Source organism: Dipodomys merriami, unplaced genomic scaffold, assembly GCF_024711535.1.
Source record: "Dipodomys merriami isolate MVZ:Mamm:240054 unplaced genomic scaffold, mDipMer1.0.p SCAF_819, whole genome shotgun sequence".
Lineage (NCBI taxonomy): Eukaryota > Metazoa > Chordata > Mammalia > Rodentia > Heteromyidae > Dipodomys > Dipodomys merriami.
The window spans coordinates 41263-64192 of NW_027206423.1; the positions used below are offsets into that span (position 1 = coordinate 41263).

A 22930-nucleotide genomic window follows, 5' to 3' on the forward strand; every position below is an offset into this window, starting at 1 on the left:
GAATACTGCTGGGATTACCTGTGTTGGTTTCAAAATTCACCCGACCTCTCATTGTATTGAAGACTGATTCTGGCTGTTCGAAGATCTCTTTCTGCATAAAGGCACTGAAGTTACCTGGTCAAATAATGGGAAGGAGCTGGGTGAGTTTTCATGTGGATGCATTTCTACTGCTTAGCTTTTAATTAGGAAAAACCTGGCACCAAGTCTTTTGTATAACCTTCTGCCATTGTGTCATTACTCAGGAGTGACCACGACACCTGTCAAGCCCACCACAGGTCCCGGAGGGTGTTGGCAGGTATTGTCCTACTTGCCTCTGAGTGACAAATCAGACGGAAGTAGGTCAAGTACAATGATTATCTGCAACCGACATATTAGACCCTGTAGCCGGAGGAGGGGTGGGCTTTATTTGAGACATGTAAGGAAGGAAAGGGATGACTGGTTCCCCTGGACTATGCTCCCATTAACAGGGCCAGAAGGAAGTAAAATGCCTTATTTCCAAAAAGCCACCCACTTAGAGAAATCCAAATGAAACAAAGCCAAAGAAAGAGGCATTCCCCCCCTCCCCCCTTCTGTAGTTCCGACAAGCAAACCCTAACCAAAGTCAACTCCAAAACGTTTCCAGCCACACATGCATTTCTGGGGCTCTGAGCTGAACGGGACTGGATGATCATCAAGTACTGCATCTGACTGCAGAACAAGCAGGCCCCTGACTGCTCAGAGATAGGCAGGCAATGTTCTTCCATCTCTGCTGTCTGTGATTAGGAAGTGAACACAAGCAGTTGGCTTGCCTGTGTAACAGGCAGCCTGGTCAGGTCTGGAATGGCAGGGGGTTGAAGATGGTGGGAAGAGGCTTTGGCTCAAGTGGGAGTGGGGGAGGGAGGGAGTTGTAGGCAGCAGCAGGGGGATTGGATTTTAGTCTAAGAGTGTTGGGAAACCATTAGAGGACTTTAGAGCAGGTGGTAGCAGAGACAGATTCATGTTCCTAAGAATTTACTCAAAGCTGGGGCAGGGGTGGGGGATTGAGGGGGAGGCATAAACAGGAAGATTCTTTAGTTCAGGCTAACCTAGGCAAAAATCAAGACTCTATTTTAAAAAGAACCTGATAAAGCGGCTTATGTGACCCAGGCCTATAATCCTAGCTTCTCGGAGACTGAGATTTGGGAAGATCATAGTTTGAGAGCAGCCTGGGCATGTAAGTCTGATAACCCTTTTCATCCGAGGGCTGGGTGTGGTGCTGTATACCGGTTATCCTAGCTATGAAGAGAAGGCTAACACAGGTGAATCACAGCGCAGGCGTACACCTGAGACCTTAGCTCAGAAATAATCATTATAGAAAAGCTTGGTGGCAAGAGCACCTGTCTTGCAAGTGAAAAGCCCTGAGTTCAAACCCGCAGCACAGCCAAAAGAAACAAACAAAAGCTTTACTCAGCCTGCCCTATGAAAGTAGAGATTGTTGAAGACAAAAGAGGGTGCTCAACAGCCAAGTGTGGGAGCGCACACCTGTAATGCCAGCATTCAGAAACCCGAAACCGGGAGGATTCAAAGTTAGAAGGCAATCTGGGCTACATACAACCTCCCATTACTACAGACCTCTTGCTCTTGAGGATAAAGGGTGACAAAGGAGGATAGAAACATATGCCAGGGAACCAGGGCACAGGGTCGCAGGCTAAGCTCTCCACGGCCTCTTAGCTGGGCAAGTTACAGGCCACCTGCAGTCCTTCTCCAGTAGCCAATGGCTGTATGGACAACAGCTCCCCTCCACCCTATCAGGAGCACCTTCTCCCAGAGGCTGCTGCTCCTGAGCGCTCAGAGGACACCTGCCTTTCATGATTTGCTGCAATTCCATCTGCAAGGTCTGAATGGCTCGAGATGGATCGTCGCTAGCTGAGCGCTTGATTCGATGAATGGAGAGTTTCCCATCAGCCACTGCAGCAATGTCATCGTCCTCCAGGAAGATGACCCGGTTGGTATGTTCAATGATGGCGCTGGAGTGAGGGAAGAACACACATCAAGACTGACACCCCCCAGGCCTTCATTGCAACTGGGAGGCGGTCACTCACGGTCTCCCAATATGAGACCCGACTTAGTGGCACAGCTAAAATCTGCAAGACATTCACCGCAGGTGAATCTCTCTCTTCCCCCAATCTCTCTCTCTTCTCTCTTCAGAATTAATTGGCAGCATGTGAAGGTAGATCTAACCCTCATCTTAACTCATTGGAAATGTAGGAAAACACTGTATCATTTTTGCCCCTGTAAACATTTTGCTTATATCTCTGGGAGATCATGAGTATTTTTTAACCTACCATAAGACTGACATCATATCTAACAATGAATAATTCTTTTCTTCATATCATCAAATTTTCAATGTTCAAATTTCTCTAAATAACCTCACAGATGTCTTTTTTTGTTTTTGTTTTTTGTAAATCACTGGTTTCTTCAAATTGGGATCTGTTGAGTTTACAGATTAATTTGGAGGAAGAAGCAAGATCTTGAAACAAATGATTCTAAATCATTAAAAGTTTAGTCAGTTGCTTGTGGCTCACGCCTGTAATCCTATCTACTCAGGAGGCTGAGATCTGAGGATCACAGTTGAAAGTCAGCTCTGATAGCCAAGTCAAGTCCATGAGCCTCTTATCTCCAATTAAATCACAGAAAAAGCTGGAAGTGGCTCTGTGGCTCTAGTGGTAAAGCACTAGCCTTGAGCACAAAGGCTCAGGGACAGTACCCAGACTCAGGCATAGAGTTCTAGCCTCAGAACTGGCCTAAAAAAACAAAAATAAATTAGAAGTGACGTTAAAACTTTCTACAAAGAATGTGGAATCTGTGCCTTTGCTTAAATCTCTTCTTTCACACCATAGTATTTTCTTTTTGTTCAAGACTGTGATTTGAACTCTTGATCTGATGCGTTCACTCACTGGCTGACAGTCTACCACCTGAGCCACGCCTCCATCCATCCTCTCATCATAAACTTTTGTAGTGTTTTGTTCTTGGGCTATTGGTGTTGAGATTTACTCTAAAGAATTTATTTTCAGTTGTCGTGAATATGTTGCTTGTTTTGTTCAATAAAATTCTGAGAGCTGGGTGCAAGTAGCTCCTGCTTATAATTCTAGCTATTCAGGAGACTGAAAACTGAAGATCCTGGTTCAAAGCCAGCCCAGACAGGAAAGTCTGGAGACTCTTATCTCCCAATAACAAGCAAAAAGTTGGAAATGGAGCTGTGGCTCAGGAGTGTTAGCCTTGAGTGAAAAAAGCTAAGGGACAGTGCCCAGGCCCTATGTTCAAGCTCCTGAACTGGCACCAAAAAGAGTTTGCTGATTTGTCAGCCTGCAGTGTTGGTTCTATAAGGAGATACTAGAAGAAATAAGGTAAATGCAAAACCAGCCTAGGCAGCTGGTAGCACAGTGGCTATTTCAGCATCTTTTATTTTCTAACCAGCTGCCAGTATTAGTTCTAACAGCCCTTTGGTAGGATTTAAAATGTGTATAATTACATTGCCTATAAATACTCATTTCATCTTCTTTCAGACACTTATGCCTTTTCTAGTTTGAAAAACATCTCCCATATTTCATCGAATATAAGATAACATTGATTTGTCACAATCATTCTGTATGCTTCTATGAAGTAAAAACTCCATCAAATTGTAATTGCAAGATGTCACTTATGGGTGCAAAAATCTGAAATAATTGTGTGTGTGTGTGTGTGTGTGTGTGTGTGTGTGTGTGTGTGTGTGTGTGTGTGTGTGTTAGAATCATTGAAATAACCTGAGCTTCTCACTGACATGGTCCTGCTTTGAGGAACGCAAGTTTGGGAACTACGGTCCTTAACAGTCAGTGTTATGATGCTAGCTATGGGATAAAATAGGCCTTGCAGCCTATGTTCTGATTCCTATTCTTTCTTATTTCCCAGGAGAGCTGGCCTGCGAGTGCTCCCTGATTCAGTGCAAGGTCCTCCTAGAGGCTGAGTGGGAATAAAAAGCCATCCAATGAAAAGGAAGAAAATGTGCCTATAAAAGAGGTTATGATTCTCTCTCTCTCTCTCTCTCTCTCTCTCTCTCTCTCTCTCTCTCTCTCTCTCTCTCTCTCTCTCTGTATATCACATACACTGATGCTTAGTGTCTTTCTTTGTCCAATAGCAGGAAGGCTTTGATTGTCTCTGTCTCTTTCCTCTTTCTCTACCTACCTGCTTCCTTCTATGTGTGTAGATGTATGCATATAAAATTTGATGTATCAAAATAGATACAAGGCAGAATTTCTCAAATTTTATTGTCTTTTTTTCTTTCTTTCTTTTTTTGCCAGTCCCAGAGCTTGAACTCAGAGTCTGGGCACTGTCCCTGAGCTTCTTTTGCTCAGGCTAATACTCTACCACTTGAGCCACAGTGCCACTTCTGGCCTTTTCTGTGTATGTGGTACTGAGGAATTGAACCCAGGGCTTCGTGAATGCTAGGCAAGCACTCTACCGCTAAGCCACATTCCCAGCACCTAGTGTTAGGTGTTTTCCTTTTTGCTGGTCCTGGGGCTTGAACGCAGGGCCTGGGCTCTGAATTCTTCATCTGTACATTGAGGAGAACATATACTTTAGAATCAGAGCCTCTCTTTAGCCAGAGCCCCTTCATCTTGGCCCTATCTTCTCTAAATGGTCAGACCCCTGTCAAAGGGAAGGTGGTGTAGGGCAGGACCCATTGGTCTGGTGTCAAATGTCCCAGCAAACAGAGGGGAACACCTCAGACAACAGGGGCTGAGAGAGGCCAGGCCAGATCTGTGAGTTTTTTGTAGCAAAACTAGCAGTCAAGGTTTGTAGGTGACATTTCCCCATTTCAAAAATCTTGGCTACTCATCCACTTACTCTGTGCAGCCTTCCCCCTGCCCCCTCCCCCCCCAGCAGGTCAGAGGAGCTAAGTCATGGGCACCAGGGCTGCACTCAAGACCCACGCAGTTGCTCATCACAAGGGAACCCAGCAGAGGAGAGCTATAGAAGACTAAGATCTGCTTTGGTCCTGCCTCCCACTGTGAGAAAACCCGCTCAAAAAGTGGTGGGGAAATTGGGTGGGGGGAGGGGGGAGGCAGGGAAGGGAAGTGAAGGGTAAACAAAGGAGGAGGCTGCAATGCTTGGTAAGAAATGTATGCATTATTCTGCCCATGTAATTGTAGCCCCTCTGTACAGTATGTTCTCAAATAAAATAAAATACAATTTAAAAAAAAAAAAAAAAAAAAGTGGTGGGGGATGGGGAGGGTAAGTAGGAAATGGTGGGACTGGGGTTGTATGTAATTCAGTGTTGCAGAGTGCTTGTCTACCATGTGTAAAGGCCCTGGGGTTCAATCCCCAGCCCCACAAAAGAAAGAAGAATAGCGTTTATAGACATTCACTCGGGTTACACAATCCCCTGGACAGAAAGGTGAAAGGGGTTTCAATACCTGGCATCAGAGGCAAAGAAGAATTCCACAGCTTTGTCGCCCACAGCATGAAGGCAGGTGGAGCTGTCCAGCCTCTTCATCCTGGTTCTACAGATACTCTTCACATTCTCAATATTGCCTAGTAAAGAAAAGGCTGGGCTACAGATCCCAGTAGAATATTCCATTGGCAGAGCCCATCTCCCCTTTGAATGTGTGTGGGAGAAAATTTGCAATTTTTAGCTGCGGGCTGCGTCAGCCAAATCGTGTAAAAAGCTCCCCCCAAAATAGCACAGCACCACTGAAAGAGCATTGAAATGGCTACAGTGGGAGAGAAATGCAAACAAAACAAACCGAAGCAATACTCAAATGGAGGGCACAGTTGTCATGATAATTGAGCTGAGTTCTGTTCTTTCTACTTCTGTGGATGTCTGAAAATATCCACAGTGAAAAGCTTAAAAAAAAAAAAAAAAAAAAAAGATGATGCTAGAGCTCTACTGAGATACCATGCACCTGGGTGGGTCCAAGTGGTGCTGACCAGACCAGAGCAATCGCCCAGGTGCCGCACTGCGCAAGGTCTTCTGGGGGAAACTTACACGTCCGGTATAGAATGGGGATCTGCTCGGTGGAGAGCTTGTATTTGCTCCGCACTCCGATGAGCAAGGGGCTGCCTCTCCTGTGGGGATAAGGCGTCAAGTTACCCATCAGCAAAACAAAACATTGTCTGTCTTTCTTATTATTAGTGGGAGAGAGCCCAGAGTCCTTAGCGACTCCAGCGTCTCCCTCTGAATCTTAATTTTGCTTTCCAAGGTTTCAACTCCTGTCAGGTCAACTGAGAACCAGAAATTATTCAACAACTGCCTTGGACACAATGGTTCAACAAAATGGGGTCCTATTTTACCTCTACCCATTTCTTGGGGAAATAGACCAGTGATCTGACAAGCCACTTGTTCAATGGCTTGGTCTAGCCCTTGAATGCAGTTGGTCTGTTAACCTGACTCAATGCAGGCTCTTATTAGTTTAGCAGTAACGACCTTGTTTTCCAATGGTGACCTATATGGACCCTTCTTTTGGGTTCTCAAAGGGTAGGCCAAGGAAAAAGGTGTTGCGTATACCTTGAATACTGAGGAAAATCTTTTTTTTTTTTTTCCGGTCAGTCATGGGCCTGAATTCTGGGCCTGGGCGCTGTCCCTCAGCTCTTCAGATCAAGGCTAGCGCTCTACCACTTGAGCCACAGCACCACTTCCAGCTTTTTCTGCTTATGTGGTGCTGAGGAATCGAATCCGGGGCCTCATGCATGCAAGGCAAGCACTCTTCTACCTTCTCAGCCCTGTGGACAATCTTTTATTAGGTCTAAAGCAAATTAGAGCCTAGTGGTGGGTCCAATATGGGGAACTAGCTGAAATCATCTTTCTAATGATGGCAGTACGGTGGGGGAGAAGGGACAGGGTGAAGGATAGGGGATGGTACATGGTTATCTAATTTTCTTGACAACTGGTTGGTCCAGATCTTATTGTTTCAGATTGATTTCTGTGGTATCTCAGGACTTTTGAGACATAGAGTTCTCCCAAGATTGTCCTGGAGGTTATAGAGCCATCAGCTATTGGCAAGTTTGAAGAAAAAAAAATAAAGCTTTATTGCTTCTTCCCACCATCATCATCTGCATTCATCTGAGTCATCATGTGAGGTGTGATGAGATTTTAAAGGGAGTTTCTAAAATAGGAAACAACTTTATAATTCTACAATTTGAAAGAATTACATTCCAAATGGTAAATTCAATCCAGTCCTAGAAAAGCATAGACTCACGATAAATTCATCTGATTTTTCTGCCTAGATACCAGGAAAACTTTCAATTGCCCTCTCTGGTCCTGACTTGGGGAAAGGAAAGGGGCTGCAGAGATATTCCCAAGGCTGCTTTGTACCTTTAGAATGAGGTCTGCAGCCCACATGGCGGGAGCTCCTCTGAGGCCAGCACCCACCCACATCTCCCATTAGCCTGTGAAGTTCATGGGACAATGTCCACACTACCTGATTCACTGCCAATCCCCAAACCTGGCCCACAACAGGTGGCCCACACATGGAAACGGAAGTCCTGGAGGGCCTGTTCTACTCCATCACCACATTGGACAAACTGGGATTCTGGAGTGCTACACTCGCCCTACACTCGCCCCTTGTCTCCCCATGCTGGACCCTCTGCCTGGGAAGCTGTTCCTGCAGCCTGCTTTCCTGAGGATGACACCTGTGTTCCTTCCCACCACTCTCTACCATCTCTGACCTCCCCACCAACTGTTCAGAAACAAGGCTGATGTCACAAAGGTCTTTAGGAAATGGGCACATTGGAAGTGTTCAACAAATAATGGATAATTAATGGATTAGGGATGGATAATCAGTAGATAATCAATTATCCAAGAGTGTTCCTCCAAATTATATAAGGCTTTAAACCCCCACAAAGACTAGATCTGGTCTTTCTTTACGTTTTAATTTGTCGCCAACTTCCAAAAATCTGAATATTTCACATAGAAAATTAACTTTGTTTCTCTTTAAAAGAAAAAAAAAATTCAGGCACTCTAGCACCTCTAGCCATAGAGAGTGAGGTGCTGTGTTCAGGGCCAAAAGTACAATTGTCATTTCAGCCCAGCAAGTGCTTTCCAGCTGGTCAAAGACCCTCCAGCTCCCTGAGCCCTCAAGCTAAATAATTTATTTATTTGTTAGTGGAAGTCTTAATGCATTTGGCCTCACCTTGTAGCAACAGCTTCTCCTGGGTAGTGGATACTCTTGAAAACCAATGCAAATGCACCCTCCTGTAAACACAGGAAAAGAACGTAAAGGATAGCTCTATCCGGCTGGCTAAGCCTGCAGCCCTGGGCAGGTCTCTCCTTTGGCCACTGTTGATGGGAAGCAGTCCTGGGCTCAGCTTGCTCAGGCTGAGGTTAGGAAAGCCAGTAAAACAAGACACCAAAGGCCAGAATTTGTGAATCGCATCATGAAGAACATAAGCCTGGCTGGACTGGCAAGAAACTCTGGTTGAAGATGGCCAGAACTGGGTGAGCTGAGTGGACTGCTACTATTAGATCAGGAAATGAGAATGAGGCTTGAGATGCCCCATACTCAGCCTCAAGGAAGGGACCAATGTAGAGAGCAGCTGTGGGATGGAGGCCCATGAAGGAGCTCCATCCTTGAACCTGGGCAATCAGATCATCTGTGAACCGAGACAAGAGTATTTCTACCCTCTCACTTGGTGATTAGACATCCAAGAGAATTCTGGGTTCTTACTGTTACTGTTTCTATGGCTATGCCTGTGCCCCAGCATAAAACCAGAATTACATCCCTGCACTGGTGGCTCACACCTATAATCCTAATCAATCAGGAGGCTGACATCTGAGGATTGAGGTTTGCAGCCAGCCCAGATAGGAAAGTCTGTGAGACTCTGATCTCCAACTAACCACTAAAAAGCCAGAAGTGTGGCTCTAGTGATAGAACACTAGCCATGAGTGAAAAGGTCAAGGGACAATGCTTGGGTCAGGAGTTCAAGACCCAGTACCCACTCCTCCTCACCCATATGAAATAATCTGGGTCTAGGAATGTGTATCTTAGTAATAAGAGTTTTGTCTAGCGTGTGTGAAGCCCTGGGTTTGATTCCTGCAAAAAAAAAAATTCTGGTAAATGTGCTGTAGACAGTGTTAGGCCTATAGTACCAGCACTTGTACTACACATGTGGAGATTTTTTTTTTCTTGTCATTGTCCCCTCTACTATATAGCACTTATATTAGGAATTATAAACAGTATTGAGGCTTGAATTCAGGATCCTAAATTTTTGCTCAGATTTTTTTTTTTTCTCACACCTGAGCACTCTCCAACTTGAGCCATGCCTCTACCTGTGGCTTTCTGGTGGTTAATTGGAGATAAGACTCTCACAAACTTTTCTTCCAAGGCTGGCTTTGAACTGATATCCTCAGATCTCAACCTACTGAGTAGCTAGGATTATAGGTGTGAGCCCCTGATGCCAAGCTTACAATACCATTTTTATGAGACATGAATATCATGGATTTGGACATCAGAAAGGATCCTGGAGTTCATTCTTCTATGTTATGGAAGAGAGACTTAACTGAGAGACATAACTTTTATTTATAAATATGCCCTCTATTTATATTCCCCTTTATAAAGAGTCAGGGGGCAGAGTTTGGACAGTAGACTGAAAATGTCCACTGAAGGATAATAGTTTAAACCACGGTGAGTTCAAAGCAGTCTGTGACCCAGCGTGTCCTGGTTTCAAGACCTTGAATGCTATCACCAGGCTGCCTAGAAGGAGATTTTTTCGATGGCCAAATGCCTGGGAGGGTGGGATCTGAGATATGTGGACCTTTCTCACCCTCTACCTCTCTGGAGCCCATGGGGGCCTTGGGCTATCTGCTCCACTTCCTCCTCTCAGGAGGAGGGACTTCCCCTTGGACAGTCCTGCTGTGTTTTCCCTGTGATGGAGAGACTGTACTTCTTGGCTTCAGCTCTCTGGGATCACACTGACTTCTCTCGCTTTCTTTCCTGGAACCAATTCCCTGATGTTACACGAGGGACTAGAGCCTGCAGATGTGCTCTGAGCAATCTTATCACGAAAACACAACCCTCCCTGGTACTGCAACCATTTCCTGCCCCAGGAGCAGGAGGTACCTTGTGCCCTTTCACAATTAATCACTTCAGAAATCTGCATGTGCTGGCACCTATTTCTTCTTTTCTTTCCTCTCTTTTTCCCTTTCCAATCTTTCCTCTTCCCTCCCCTTCTTTTCTCTCTCCCTCCCTCCCTCCTTTCCTTCCTTCCTTCCTACCTTCCTTCCTTCCTTCCTTCCTTCCTCCCTCCCTCCCTCCCTCCCTTTCTTTCTTTCTTCCTTCCTCCCTTCCCCAGAGACACCATCTTCCACCTTCAATATGTTGTAGCAATTTACATAATAAGACTTGATTTTTTTAATAAAAAATCCTAATTTAGACAGTTGGGCTTTGTAACTCACCAATTGCTGGATGACTCTCTCGACTAGTGTGGAAAACGTAATGTCCTCAGTTTCTCTGTTGTCGTATACGTATTTAATCAGTTTGGCGATGGTCTCTGTGTCTGTTTCTGACTCAAACTCATAGCCTTTGCTTTCCTGGAATCAGAAGACGTTGGACATGGGGGTGACAGATAATGGTCATTGTGCAATGCTGTCCTGGCTAGTATCCTCTAGTCCCTTCTGATTTGACTTAAGGCGAGAATAAGGAAAACTGGGAAGGGACCAAAAAAAAATTTCTGCCAAAATCACACTGCCAAACACCTCTGAGTCATCTCTATATTCCCTGAGATTGTCCCTCCTCAGAAGTTTGTCTTTGCCATTAATCTGGACCTTGCCAAATAGCAGCAGTGGATGGGAATGATAAAAAATATGTTGAGTCAAATCCACCCACATCCGGACCTACAACACACAACCCCTTTCGTACTGCGGCCTCTCACTGTCTGGCTTTCCAGTCACATTCCATTCGGCACGTGAATTCATGTGTTACATAGTGCACACACTTTAATCACACCAACTTCATGTTTTGTTTTGTTTTTGAATTCTGTGAATCCACTTGGGCCCTTGAGATCAACACTCATACTTTACCCTCTATGTTCTCAAACAAGATATGGGCCGGGTGGTTCAGTGGGGATTGTAACTCATAGTCAGGGTTGTGATATGGTTCACTGAAGTTTGCTCGGCTCAGCTAGGCCTCATTTAGTTCCTGCTCTTCTTTTTTTTTTTTTTTTTTTTTGTCTTGAGGGAGATGAACTCGATGGGAAGCTTCTGAGGGATACCCCATCCTTCTGGAAAATGTCTCTCATCTTACCAAAAATTTCCTCAGATCTTTGTAATTTGTGATGATGCCATTATGGATGACAACGAATTCTGAAAGAAAGAAAAGGTTCAAAAAAAAGGTTCAAAAGAAGAGGGAAATGAAGTTCAAGTCAGATCCAAATTGGGAGAAATGTCCACAGCTTGGAAACTCCTGGCAAATTCTGCTCCTACAAAGACTCTGGTTCAGCACACTCCATCAGCGAGAGGATTAGAACTGCTGTCCATGATTAACTATACTCTCACCCCGGGAGAAGGACCTTTACCTTCCCAGAACAGAGCTCTTACAGGTATTCTATTGTTATTATCACATAGGATTAAAGTCAAAAGTGGGTTGGTCAACCTTCCAATCTCCAGAAACAATGGCAGGTGTTACCTTTGAGTTGTAGTTCACGTTTCTTCTGCTCTAGCCTCTTAAGGGCTGGGTTTACAGGCAGGCAGTGTGTCTGTCACTATGCTGGGCTTAGAAACATAAACCTTTTACAGCCCTGGAGATCCAAGTTACCTGAGGGTATGACTAGGCTGTGACTAGGGCTTGAACCCAGGGCCTGTGCGTTTCCCTTGAGCTCTTTTTGCTCAAGGCTAGTGTTCTACCACTTTGAGACATAGTGCCACTTTTGGGTTTTTGGTGGTTAGTTGGAGATAAGCGTCTCACAGGCTTTCTTGCTGGGGCTGGCTTTCAATCATGATCCTCAAATCTCAGCTAAGATTACAGGCATGAGCCACTAGCACACAGCTTTCAGAGATTCTTTGTGTCTCCAATTCATGTTATCCTTCAGTTCAGGAGAGATTTCTCCTATTCATCTGAAACGTTTATAATGTTCTTTTTACTTTATATCTACTATAACTTCCTATTCATTTATTTTTTCTTGATGATACTGAAATTTTAATGCAGGGTCTCAATCTTATTAAGCAGATGCTCTATAACTTCAGCCACACACAGCCCTTTTCACTTTACATTTCAAGTAGGATCTCAAGGCCTGGACTACAGTCCTCTTATCTGTGCCTTCCAGGTAGCTGGTATTAGAGGTGTGTGCCACCACACCCAGCTTCACTGATTGAAATGGGGGGAGGGTCTTGCTAACTTCTTACTCAGGGTTACCTCAAATCAACCTGAGATCCTGAGATCCTCCTGATCTACACCACCTGAGTAGGTGATATTATAGACATGAGCCACCAAGTCTGGCCATCCTCTCAGTGTTTAAGAAAACCTTGTATTTGCCAGCACCAATGGCTCACATCTGTAATCCTATCTATTCAGGAGGCTGAGATCTGAGGATCACGGTTCAAAGCCGGTTCAAAGCCAGTCTGGGCAGGAAAGTCTTTGAGACTCTTATCTCCAACTAGCTACCAGAAAACCAGAAGTGGCGCTGTGGCTCAAATGGTAGCGCACTCGCCTTGAGCCAAAGAGTGCAGGGACAAAGCCCAAGGACCTAAGATCAAGCCCTATGATTGACCAAGAGAAAATCTTGTATTTTTGTGAAGTCATGTAAGAAATGGGTGGCTTGAATAAGGAAAGCCTGTGATGTAAACACTACTCCATGTATCCACATATCAAAATACCACATACATATATATGCCTTTTATATTTTTATGTGTCATCCAAAAGAAAATTTAAGTTAAAAAAATTAAGAAGGGCTGGGAAGCTGGCTCAGTGGTAGAGCGCTTGCCTTGCATGCATGAGGCCCTGGGTTTGACTCCTCAGCACCACATAAGCAAAAAGAAAAAAGCTGGAAGTGGTGCTGTGGCTCAAGTGGTAGAGTGCTAGCCTTGAGATGAAGAGCTGAGGGACAGCGCCCAGGCCCAGAGTTCAGGCCACACAACCAGACCCCCCCAAAAAAAAAAAAATTAAGAAAAACAAAAGCTCAATGTCAGCAAGAATGCTGACCACAGTTGCGCCCTGCTACAGTTTTACATATTTTTTTTAATAGTTCCATTTGTTGAGGAAGAGAAAGGCACAATGCTTATGCGCATGTGATCACACAAAATAATATTTATTGAAGCTGAGTGCTGGTGGCTCATGACTGTCATCCTAGCTATTAGGAGGCTGAGATCTGAGGATCGCAGTTCAAAGCCAGCCTGGGCAGAAAAGTCTGTGATATTCTTATTGCCAATAAACTACTCAGAAAAAGCCAGGCGTGGCACGATGGCTCAAGTGGTAGAATGCTACCTTCAGCAAAAGAAGCTCAGGGACAGTGCCTAGGCCCTGAGTTCAAGCCCCAGGACTGCCCCCCCCACTCCAAATATATATGTATGTATGTGTATTTATCAAATGAACTCTAAGAAATGGAAACAAGAGGGTTTTTTTTTTTCTTTCTTGCTGTTTTTTTTTCCTTTTGTCTTTGAGAGGGTAAAGGGAGGACAGAAACCCAGGGACACAGGGTGAACAGATGCAGCAGTGGTACTCATTGAACACTAAGTTGAAAATGAACTATACAACCTGTGGGTGGGGATGGGAGGCAAAAACTGGGAGAGAGTAAGGGAAGGTTGATACTGTCCAAAAAGAAATGTACTCTTTATTTGACTTATATAACTGCAATCCCTTTATACATCACCTTCATAATAATGAAAAAATAGTTCAACTTGTTCTAATTTCTTCTTGTAATGCTAGTTACCCCCATGTCAGATACCAACTGACTACATGTATCTTTCTCTCCAGTTTTTCTTTGGTAATTTTTTTTTCTTACAAATCTTTATGGGGTTTTTAAAAATAATGTGTTTTGCAGACAGATCTCAGGAGGTAACCCATGTTGACCTTAGATTTGGAGTCTTCCTGCCTCAGCCTCCTGAGTGCTGGGATTATAGGCATGCACCGCCACACACCCAGCGTGAACCTTTGCATCTTGCCTGTGTTCTCTTTTTCAATGACTCATCCTGAATCAGAGCAAGGCGTGGGTGGGTCCCCTTGGAACCTCCTTGCTTTGGGGATACAATCAGAACTGTTGTCTGTCCTGAAATGAGGAGGGGTGCGGGGCGGGGGGTGGGGGTGGGGGGTGGGGAGGGAGTTCCCTGATGGAGTTCACCGTGGGTGAGCAGGAGGCTGGGCTGGAGTTGAAACCATCTCAGGACCAATGGCCCTGGTAGTGTTTTCATAACTAACACCTCTGCTCCAGGGACCAGCTTCAGCGTCTGACTTAAGGTTTGGCTGGGTCCTCAGGTCATCCATCAGGCGGCCTCCCCTGACACGTGGGATGTCATTTAGTTCAAGGCATGGGCTAGACCCAAAGTCTCACCAGCACTCAAAGATTCTGGTCCTATACACTGAAAACCCTTCATAGGGATTTGGGCAGAGACCCTCACCTGGCACCTTTTGTTGGGGACAGTGGTGCCTGCCCTCCTACCCAGCTCTGCACCCTGCCCTGGGGTCCTGACCCACTGTGGGTAAAGAACTGGCCAGATATCACGTGTGCAGCAAAGTGTCACTACGATGCCATCAGCAACGGGTCTAGTATATTCTGTCCTTATGGAAGCAGGAGCTGTGGCAAGAGCTTGGACGATGCCAGGGAGGATGAGGGGATACTGCGGAACAGGAGACCTGGATGATCCCAGAAGTTGTTTGCTTTGCTGGGCACTCTTTCCTGTCCCAGGTGTGACCAGGTGTGTAACCTCTTGGCCTACTTAGGGGCTCAGATTACATGGTTAGACTCTTGTCTGCCTTTTCAGAGGCCTGGGAAGATAAAAATCTCGCTTCCTATTGCTGGAAGGGCAGACATCCTTGGAGCCAACCAGAACGCTCCTCCCCCGCCCCCTCCTGCAGAGGTCACTGGGAGTCCCAGATCCGCCGGTCTTTGCCCACGGGGAGGAGGGGAGGGCTAGAGTGTCATTTTAGGAGAACCAAAGCAGGGAGAGCTGCCCTGTACTCTTCAGTACAAAGTGCCCAGGCTTTAGGTATTTTGTTACAGTGATACAAAGCAGACTAATGCACTTCTCTGCTCCACTTTCAGGCCGAGTTACAAAAAGCCAACATTCCTCGTGAGAAAGTCACGGTTGTTTTTCTGTGGTGTACCTGGGCAGTAAGCAGCTCTCAGGGGCCAGACAGAGTGGGCCTCTGGATCGAGGCCCAAGGCTACTTTGGAAGGCTTTAGGAAAGGGAATTTCAATTATCCTAGGAAAAGAGGGCAGTAGGAGGAAAAAAAAGCAGCTTGAGGCTGGCACAAAATGCACTGGGCACTGGTGGCTCACGCCTGTAATCCTAACTACTCAGGAGGGTGAGATCTGAGGATCAAGGTTCAAAACCAGCCTGAGCAGGAAAGTCTGTGAGACTCGTATTTCCAATTAAACACCAGAAAACTGGAAGTGGAGCTGTGGCTCCATGTGGTAGAATGCTCAGGGACAGCACTCAGGCCCTGAGTTCAAGCCCCATGACCGACAAAAGAAAACACCACCACCGCCCTTGTGGTTAGATCATCCTTGAAAGTAGTTCAAGGTGAGGCAGAGCCAGCAGGGTCAGGGATGAAGGCCCCCCCCCAGCCCCTGACCCCCACATACCGTTTCCTTTGTCTGAGCGCTGTGGGTGGCTGTTGACCGCACTGGGGACCCCGTGGGTGGCCCAGCGCGTGTGAGCGATGCCAAAATGTGTCTCAAATTCCACCTTTAAGTCCATGTTGTCTTGTTCTAAATGGAAGAAAGAAACATCAGTCCACTGCACTTTGGAAACACTTATTGACACAGTCCAGAGAAGAGAGGGAGTTTCTTTACATCAAGACACATCATCTCTACCCTCAGCATCACCATCAACCACGCGGGGAGCAGTCCACCCGTAGCACTTATCAGTAACTGCACTCAGTTCTGAGCAAAAATAAATAGTTTTTGAAATGATACAGGACCGTGATAAGCAGAAAATCAGTATCAACTCCCAGAAAAAAATGTAAAATAAGCACACAACTATTTAAAAAATTGCAAAAAATTCACCATGTGCCAACGCTTAAAATAAACCATCTCCATCCTCTGTAAGATGCCGTTTTACAACTTGGGCTTCTCTGTCTTGATTTTAATTTTGTATATGTATGTATGGGGGCAGCTGGGTGCACGTGGGGGGACAGTATAAGGGTTTAACTCTGGGCCTTGCACTTGCTCAGCTTTCTTCTTCACGGCTGGTGCTCTACTACTTGAACCATGCCTCTAGCCTGGCTTTTTGCTGGCTCATTGGGAGATGGAGGCTCTCAAGACTTTCCTGCCAGTGGCTGGCTCAAATTGTGGTCCTCACAAAATAATGGCATTTTCAGGGAAATGGATGGAACTAGAGCAAATCATTTTGAGCGAGGTAAACCAAGAGCAAAGAGACAAAGGGCACTTGGTCTCCCTAATATGTGGATGCTAAAGCCAAAATGCAAAGAGATCTGACAAAGTAAACAGGACTCGAGAAACAAAGGACTTGCACTCATTTTGTTCTATCATTGCTAAATGACCCCATTTTCTTGACCACATATCTGGTATATATGCACACATCTGGGGGAGGACACAGAATCAGAGGGAAATGGGAAAACATACAACAGAGGGGCTCATCAGCTGCACTGGACACAGATTAAAATGAAGCAAATCAAAGTCAGCAATGGGAGGGAGGGAATGAGAGAGAAAGAGGGAATAGCTTCCATTAAGCAAAAGGAAAGAAATGTAAACATCACCTGACGTGGAAGAAATAGTTGTATTGTCAAAGCTCATAGAATTCACAAACTTTATAGACCATGATAATGACAGTTTGCCTTGTGAAGGTTAAAATGTGTTTGTGACTTTAAGCATCACTATTCCACCATACTGTGAAACATATGAAATTTATGTAATCACCTAATCTCAATAAAAAATTATTATAAAAAAAATTTGAGGTCCTCAGATCTCAGCCTTACTGAGTAGCTAAGATTATCCCTAACATGCAGCTGATATGTTTCTCCTTAAATGCTGCTGGAATGTTTCCAAATGGTCAGAGCAGCAAGAATCCCTTCCAGAAAGAACATGTTTGACCTACTGTAAAGTTCTTCATCCAGAGCCTTGACTTTTCCCTTCTTCTTGACAAGCTGGATATGTCTTTCTTTGACTTCATGATTGTTCCCATCAATGGCTACACCTGAAGTTTAAGCAAGATTACATATTTTTTTAAACATTTATATCTCACATGTGTTATTTATTTATTTATTTTTATTTATTGAGGTCAGCTGTGGGGCTTGAACTCAAAGCCTGCGTGCTGTCCCTGAGGTTTCTTTTGCTCAAGGCTAACATTTTACCACTTTGAGCCACAGCTCCATTTGCCAGTTTTCAGACGCTGAATTGGAGATAACAGTCTCGCAGACTTTCCTGTCTGGGCTGGCTTTGAATCGTGATCTTCAATGCCAGTCTCCTATGTAGCCGGGATTAAGAGTGTGAGCTGCCAGCGCCTGGCTACATGTATATTTTTAAATCTATATACAGCCCACAGCATGAACCAATGTTTTCCTAAGTACAAATACTGGTGTGAAAGGAAGTTCTATTACCAGAAAGGCCATTTCCATTCAGCTTCTCACCTCCCAAACAGGCAAGTCCTGTTCCCATCCCTGTCTCGACAGACTGACGAGTTTTGCCTATCTAGAACATCATAAAATTGAAACTACAAACACTAGTGTGTGTGTGTGTGTGTGTGTGTGTGTGTGTGTGTGTGTGTGTGTGTGTGTGTGTGTGTGTGTGTGTGTGTGTGTGTGTTAGTGTACTGGGGCTTGAACTCAGAGCCTCATGTTTTTCCTTAGAGTTTCTCCCCTGGCTCAAAGCTGATGCAGTTCTACTTCCAGCTTCTTGCTGGTTAATTGGAGATAAGAGTCTCTTGGATTTTTCTACTTGGGCTGGCTTGGATTTCAGATCCTTAGATCTTAACCTCCTGAGTAGATAGGATTATAGATATGAGCTATCAGCACTGGCTCTTTTCTATACTTTTTTTTTTTTTTTTTTGGGTCCAGTCGTGGGGGCTGAACTCTGGGCCTGGGCGCTGTCCCTCAGCTCTTCAGCTCAAGGCTAGCGCTCTACCACTTGAGCCACAGCGCCACTTCCGGCTTTTTTCTTTTTTGCTTATGTGGTGCTGAGGAATTGAACCCAGGGCCTCAGGCATGCAAAGCAAGCGCTTTACCACTGAGCCACCTTCCCAGCCCTTTTCTATACTTTTTAACAATAGTTTCCTCTAGTTTTTCTTTAATTTAATGAGCAAGTATTATTTTGAAAAGAAACCTTAAGAAGTACTAGAAAAATGAACAGGTCGTAAACACACATACACACACACACACACACACACACACACACACACAAAGTACAACCCAGATTGTAAAAAACAAACAAACAAACTCACCATAATGCCACAAAAGAAATGGAAGAGAGAAGCAGCTGCAGCGCCACATACAATCTGGCCTGTAGCACTTACCTGCAGAGTCATAACCTCTGTACTCCAGCCTCTGTAAGCCTTTGATGAGGGTTTCAAAAATCTCCTTTCTTGTCCGGGGAACTCTGTAGTTCATGTAAGCAAAGATTCCTGTTTTAAAAAAAAAAACACATCATATTAAAGAAACACTTGGAGTCAGGTCTAGTAGTGCATGCACACCAGTGATCCCTGCTACTCAGAGGGGAGAGGATGACTGAGGGGATCAATGACTAAGGTATGCTGGGCCTCATTTCAATGAATAAGGTGGAAGCTTATGGTTCTAGCTACACAGGAGGGGTAGGCAGGAGGCTCAAGGTTCAAGACTAACCCTGAACAACAACAACAACAAAGAGCATGCGCAGGGCTCAAGTGTTGAGTGCATCTGATTAGCAAGCCCTGGATTCAAACTCCAATTACATGCCCCCTACAAAAATTCCCACCACCAATTAAAAGACAAAAACAAAAAGCAAAAACACCTGCTTGTTTCTGGCCTTGAACTCAGAGCCTGAGTCTGTCCCTTGGCTTTTTTGCTCAACACTGGCATTCTACCACTTGAGCTCCACTTCTGGTTTGTTGGGTGGTTAAATGGAAATAAGAGTCCATTGGATTTGTCTGCTTGGACTGGTTTTGAACCTTGATTCTCAAATCTCAGCCTCCTGAATATCTAGGATTACAGACAGGAGTCACCAGCGCAGAGCAGGTGAACATACTTTTACAACCCCAAGAAAGCAATCCATCTCATGTCCCCTTGGTCCCTGGGGGTTTATTAGGGTCAAGGAAAGTTTGCCTGGCAAGCCAATTATGATTTGATTTTCATTTGTTTTCATATACAACTCAAATTAGTATTTTCCCAAATAAGGAGCAACGGTGGCCATCAAGTGTATTCTGCCTTCCAGTTCCTCCCCTCCCATTTGCAATGGTGGAGCTTTGATTTTCTTCTCTCACTCTCCATCCTTCCATCTTCCTTGTCCCTACTCTGGAAAACCTGCCCATCTCAAAAGCTCGGCCCTAACTCCGGAATGGAAACACACACACAGCCATAAAAATCAAATAGCAATTAAATTCCCATTCTTCTATTACTGCACAGGGGAATCTCTCTGTCTGTTTGTCTGTCTGCCTATCTTTTTGCATATGTGCAAACATGTGCATTAAAATACCAGGCTTAGATTTTAAGAAGATGCAGTGTGCGTTCTGAGCAGCTAGGTGTTTTTCTTTTTTAAACATGGCCCAGGGTAATTTTGAGGGTAAGCTATTTTTGTCGTCCTGGCTGACTGCGGGTCAGGTGGGAGCTGCTGACTATGAGAGCTGTGTGCATGCAGGTCCTTCCCTCGGGGTGAGGTGGCCTCTTCCCTTCAGAGGTGTCTGCCACCTCAGGGACCAGCTGACCCTTGGTGGAGCCAGAGGCCCCCACTTTTACACCCCTAGATTTTAAAGACCTCTGTCCCTCTGATTTTTTTTTTTCTTTTTGGTCGGTCATGGGGTTTGAACCCTGGGCCTGGGCACTGTCCCTCAGCTCTTCAGCTCAAGGCTAGTGCTCTACTACTTGAGCCACAGCACCACTTTCGGTTTTTTCTGGTCGTTAATTGGAGACAAGAGTCTCACGGACTTTCCTGCCCAGGTTGGCTTTGACCGTGATCCTCAGATCTCAGCCTCCTGAGTAGCTAGGATTACAGGCATGAGCCACTGGTGCCTGGCTTCCAATGTATTTTTAAGTCCCCTTACTAATTATTTTAATAGGTTTCTTGAGATATAAATATGCTCCAATATTTCATTTCATGATTACAATGCAATGGCTTTTAGCCTGTTCCCAGAGTTGTGTGACCATTGTCACCATCTATGTTGAGGGGAAACTTTTCCCCACATTGCCCGTTCTGCACACAGTGAAGTGTTCCTGGGTGTGATGCTTAAGTTCTCATCACTGCAAGGCCATGGAGCTATGGGAGACAGTGACGTGGAGGGTGAAGTCATTCACAGAAATAGCCCTCTCTTATCTGAAACGTTGTTTTCGGAAGTTTCAATTATCCTTTCCCCACCCTGGGTCTGAAAATATAAAATGGAGATTCCTAAAGCTAAGCAATTTGTAAGCTGCAAACTGCACAGTGTTCTGACAAAGCTAACGCTTTGTCCCTCCGCCTGGGCGATGAACCAATTTTTGTTCAATGTATCCATGCTGTCTATGCTACCTTCCCGTACTGTCACTACATCACAGCACCACAGGACTTGTGTCCAAGTAACTCTTTATTTTAATTAATAATGGTCCCACGTGTAAGACTGGTGGTGCTCTTGGTTCAGAAATGCAGGAGAAGTCATAAAGTGCTGCCTTCAACCAACCAAGTGAAAGTTCTCAACTAGATAAAAAAAAGCTGGGCATTGGTGGCTCACACCTGTAATCTTAGATACTTGGGAGACTGAGATGTGAGGATCACAGTTTAAAGGCAGCCCTGACAGAAAAGTCCAAGGGACTCTTATCTCCAATTAAGCAGCAGAAATCCAGAAGTGGAACTGTAGAGCACTGCTTTGAGTGGAAAAAGCTAAGGGACAGTGCCTAGGAACTGTGTTCACATACCAGCACCCACACGCATGCGCACATACAAATTTACAGTCATGACCCATATAAGTGCTTAATTGAGATGGAAAAGAACCAACAACAGTGAATTGCAGAATAACTTTAAGGTTACAGGAATCTACCATTTCAGGCATTTCATTGGGACTCTGGAAACAATTCCCTGCCTCCCCCCTTCTCTCATACCCCCCCCCCCACAACCTGCCATGGACAAGAGGGATAGAAGATAATGCAGAACATTCTTGTGAGTCTTTTTAACGAAACAAAACATTCCTAGCATCCTGAGAAGGTTCCAGAAACCGTACTGGTGCTTATGAAAGGGGGGATCAGATCTGCATTGCAAATGATATAAAGGTGGAGAAAGCTAACCAGGGCCAAGTGTGAAAAGATTTTGAAGATTTGAGTGGTTTCCAAGAGGGACCTCCAGGGTCCAGCTCCCCAGTTCTCTGCACACCCCCACTCTAGTTCTGAACACACACCCATCCATGACAGGTTCCCAGGGGAGGTGCAGGATGCCATCAGCGGCCGGGTGGGCTGAGACCATTAAAGGGTCCTTGTCCTCAGGACTACCAGCTGTGTCTACACCCAGCCGGGGGACCTGGCAGAGGCTGGAAGTTGACTACAGGGGCAGCTGCCAAAGAAGTCCTTTCCAGGGTCTTTACGCAAGAAGGCATAAATCTAATTTTCAACATGAAATGTCTATTCAGTGATTTCTTTCAGTAATGAAGAACCGCCTCTCTCCACGCGCAGCTCATCTTCTTGGCTGTACTCCACTGAACTGGAGTAAATAAAACAGCATTTATGCTGCTAATTATTGTCAACAGTTCTTATTGTTTTTTTTTTTTTAAAAAAAGATAATAAAATCAAACAAAGCTGCTTCCTCAGGAATTTCTCTTGTCAGGATTCCCTCTTCGAGCCTCTTCCTTGTATATATATATAAAAAAGGCTACCATGAAAATCCTTCTTTTTTAAAACATTTTGGTAAATAGTATTTTAATTGTTCAGAGAAGTTATACCTTGGGGTCCCTCCCCTAAGGATGTCCTCCTCCGTTAGTCTGTGTGTGAATGCCTAGATTCATGTATAGGTTCTCATGTCCAGTTATATTTTAGATCTAGCTTCCACATATGAGAAATAACATGCGCCATTTCTCTCTCAGAGCTTGGCTTACCTAACTTACCATCATTTGTTCTAGGTCATCCATTTCCCTGCAAACGACATAATCTTATTCTTTCTAATGGATTCCATTGTGTATATATACCACCTTTTATTGATCCATTCATATGCTGTACAGCATCTGGGCTGTTTCCATGATTTGGCTATTGTGAATAGTGCAGCAATGAACATGGATGTGCAAGTGTCTTCACCATATCTTGACTTATAATGATCTGGGGAAAAGCCTAAGAGTAGTATGTCTGGGTCATAGAGTAGTTCTGTATTTAGTTTTTTGAGGCACCTCCAGACTGTTTTCTAGAGTAGTTGTACTAGTTTACATTCCTATCAATGGTAAAAGCAACAATAAACAAACAGGAAATCAGTGATCAAAGAGTTTAACAATTAGTAAGAGTTTTAAATTTGGGAGCCCTCTTTGGAAAGGCAATTTGGCATTCTCTCAAAATTAAAAATGTACATATTGCCAACCAGACTAATGCACTTCTAGAAATGCATTCCACAGACATCTTTGCAGAGATGCATTTGTGCACATTAAGGGATAAGTGCTCAGTACTATCTGTGATTGCCAAAGACACACTGGAGTCA

At 44.7% G+C, this 22930-nt stretch overlaps 1 protein-coding gene across 1 annotated transcript in view; it reads right to left on the minus strand.

Annotated features, from left to right (window-relative positions):
• LOC138819776 (glutamine--fructose-6-phosphate aminotransferase [isomerizing] 2) overlaps positions 1–22930 on the minus strand; it is a 43546-nt gene that overhangs the window by 12680 nt on the left and 7936 nt on the right. Inside the window, exons 2-11 of the mRNA XM_070011309.1 lie at positions 18615–18722; positions 17202–17300; positions 15728–15853; positions 11235–11293; positions 10388–10522; positions 8127–8188; positions 5984–6063; positions 5412–5529; positions 1822–1985; positions 19–114 (exon numbers count right to left, since the gene is read on the minus strand). Coding sequence (XP_069867410.1) covers positions 19–114; positions 1822–1985; positions 5412–5529; positions 5984–6063; positions 8127–8188; positions 10388–10522; positions 11235–11293; positions 15728–15853; positions 17202–17300; positions 18615–18722 — 1047 coding nt within the window. The remainder of the gene's footprint in view (positions 1–18; positions 115–1821; positions 1986–5411; positions 5530–5983; positions 6064–8126; positions 8189–10387; positions 10523–11234; positions 11294–15727; positions 15854–17201; positions 17301–18614; positions 18723–22930) is intronic.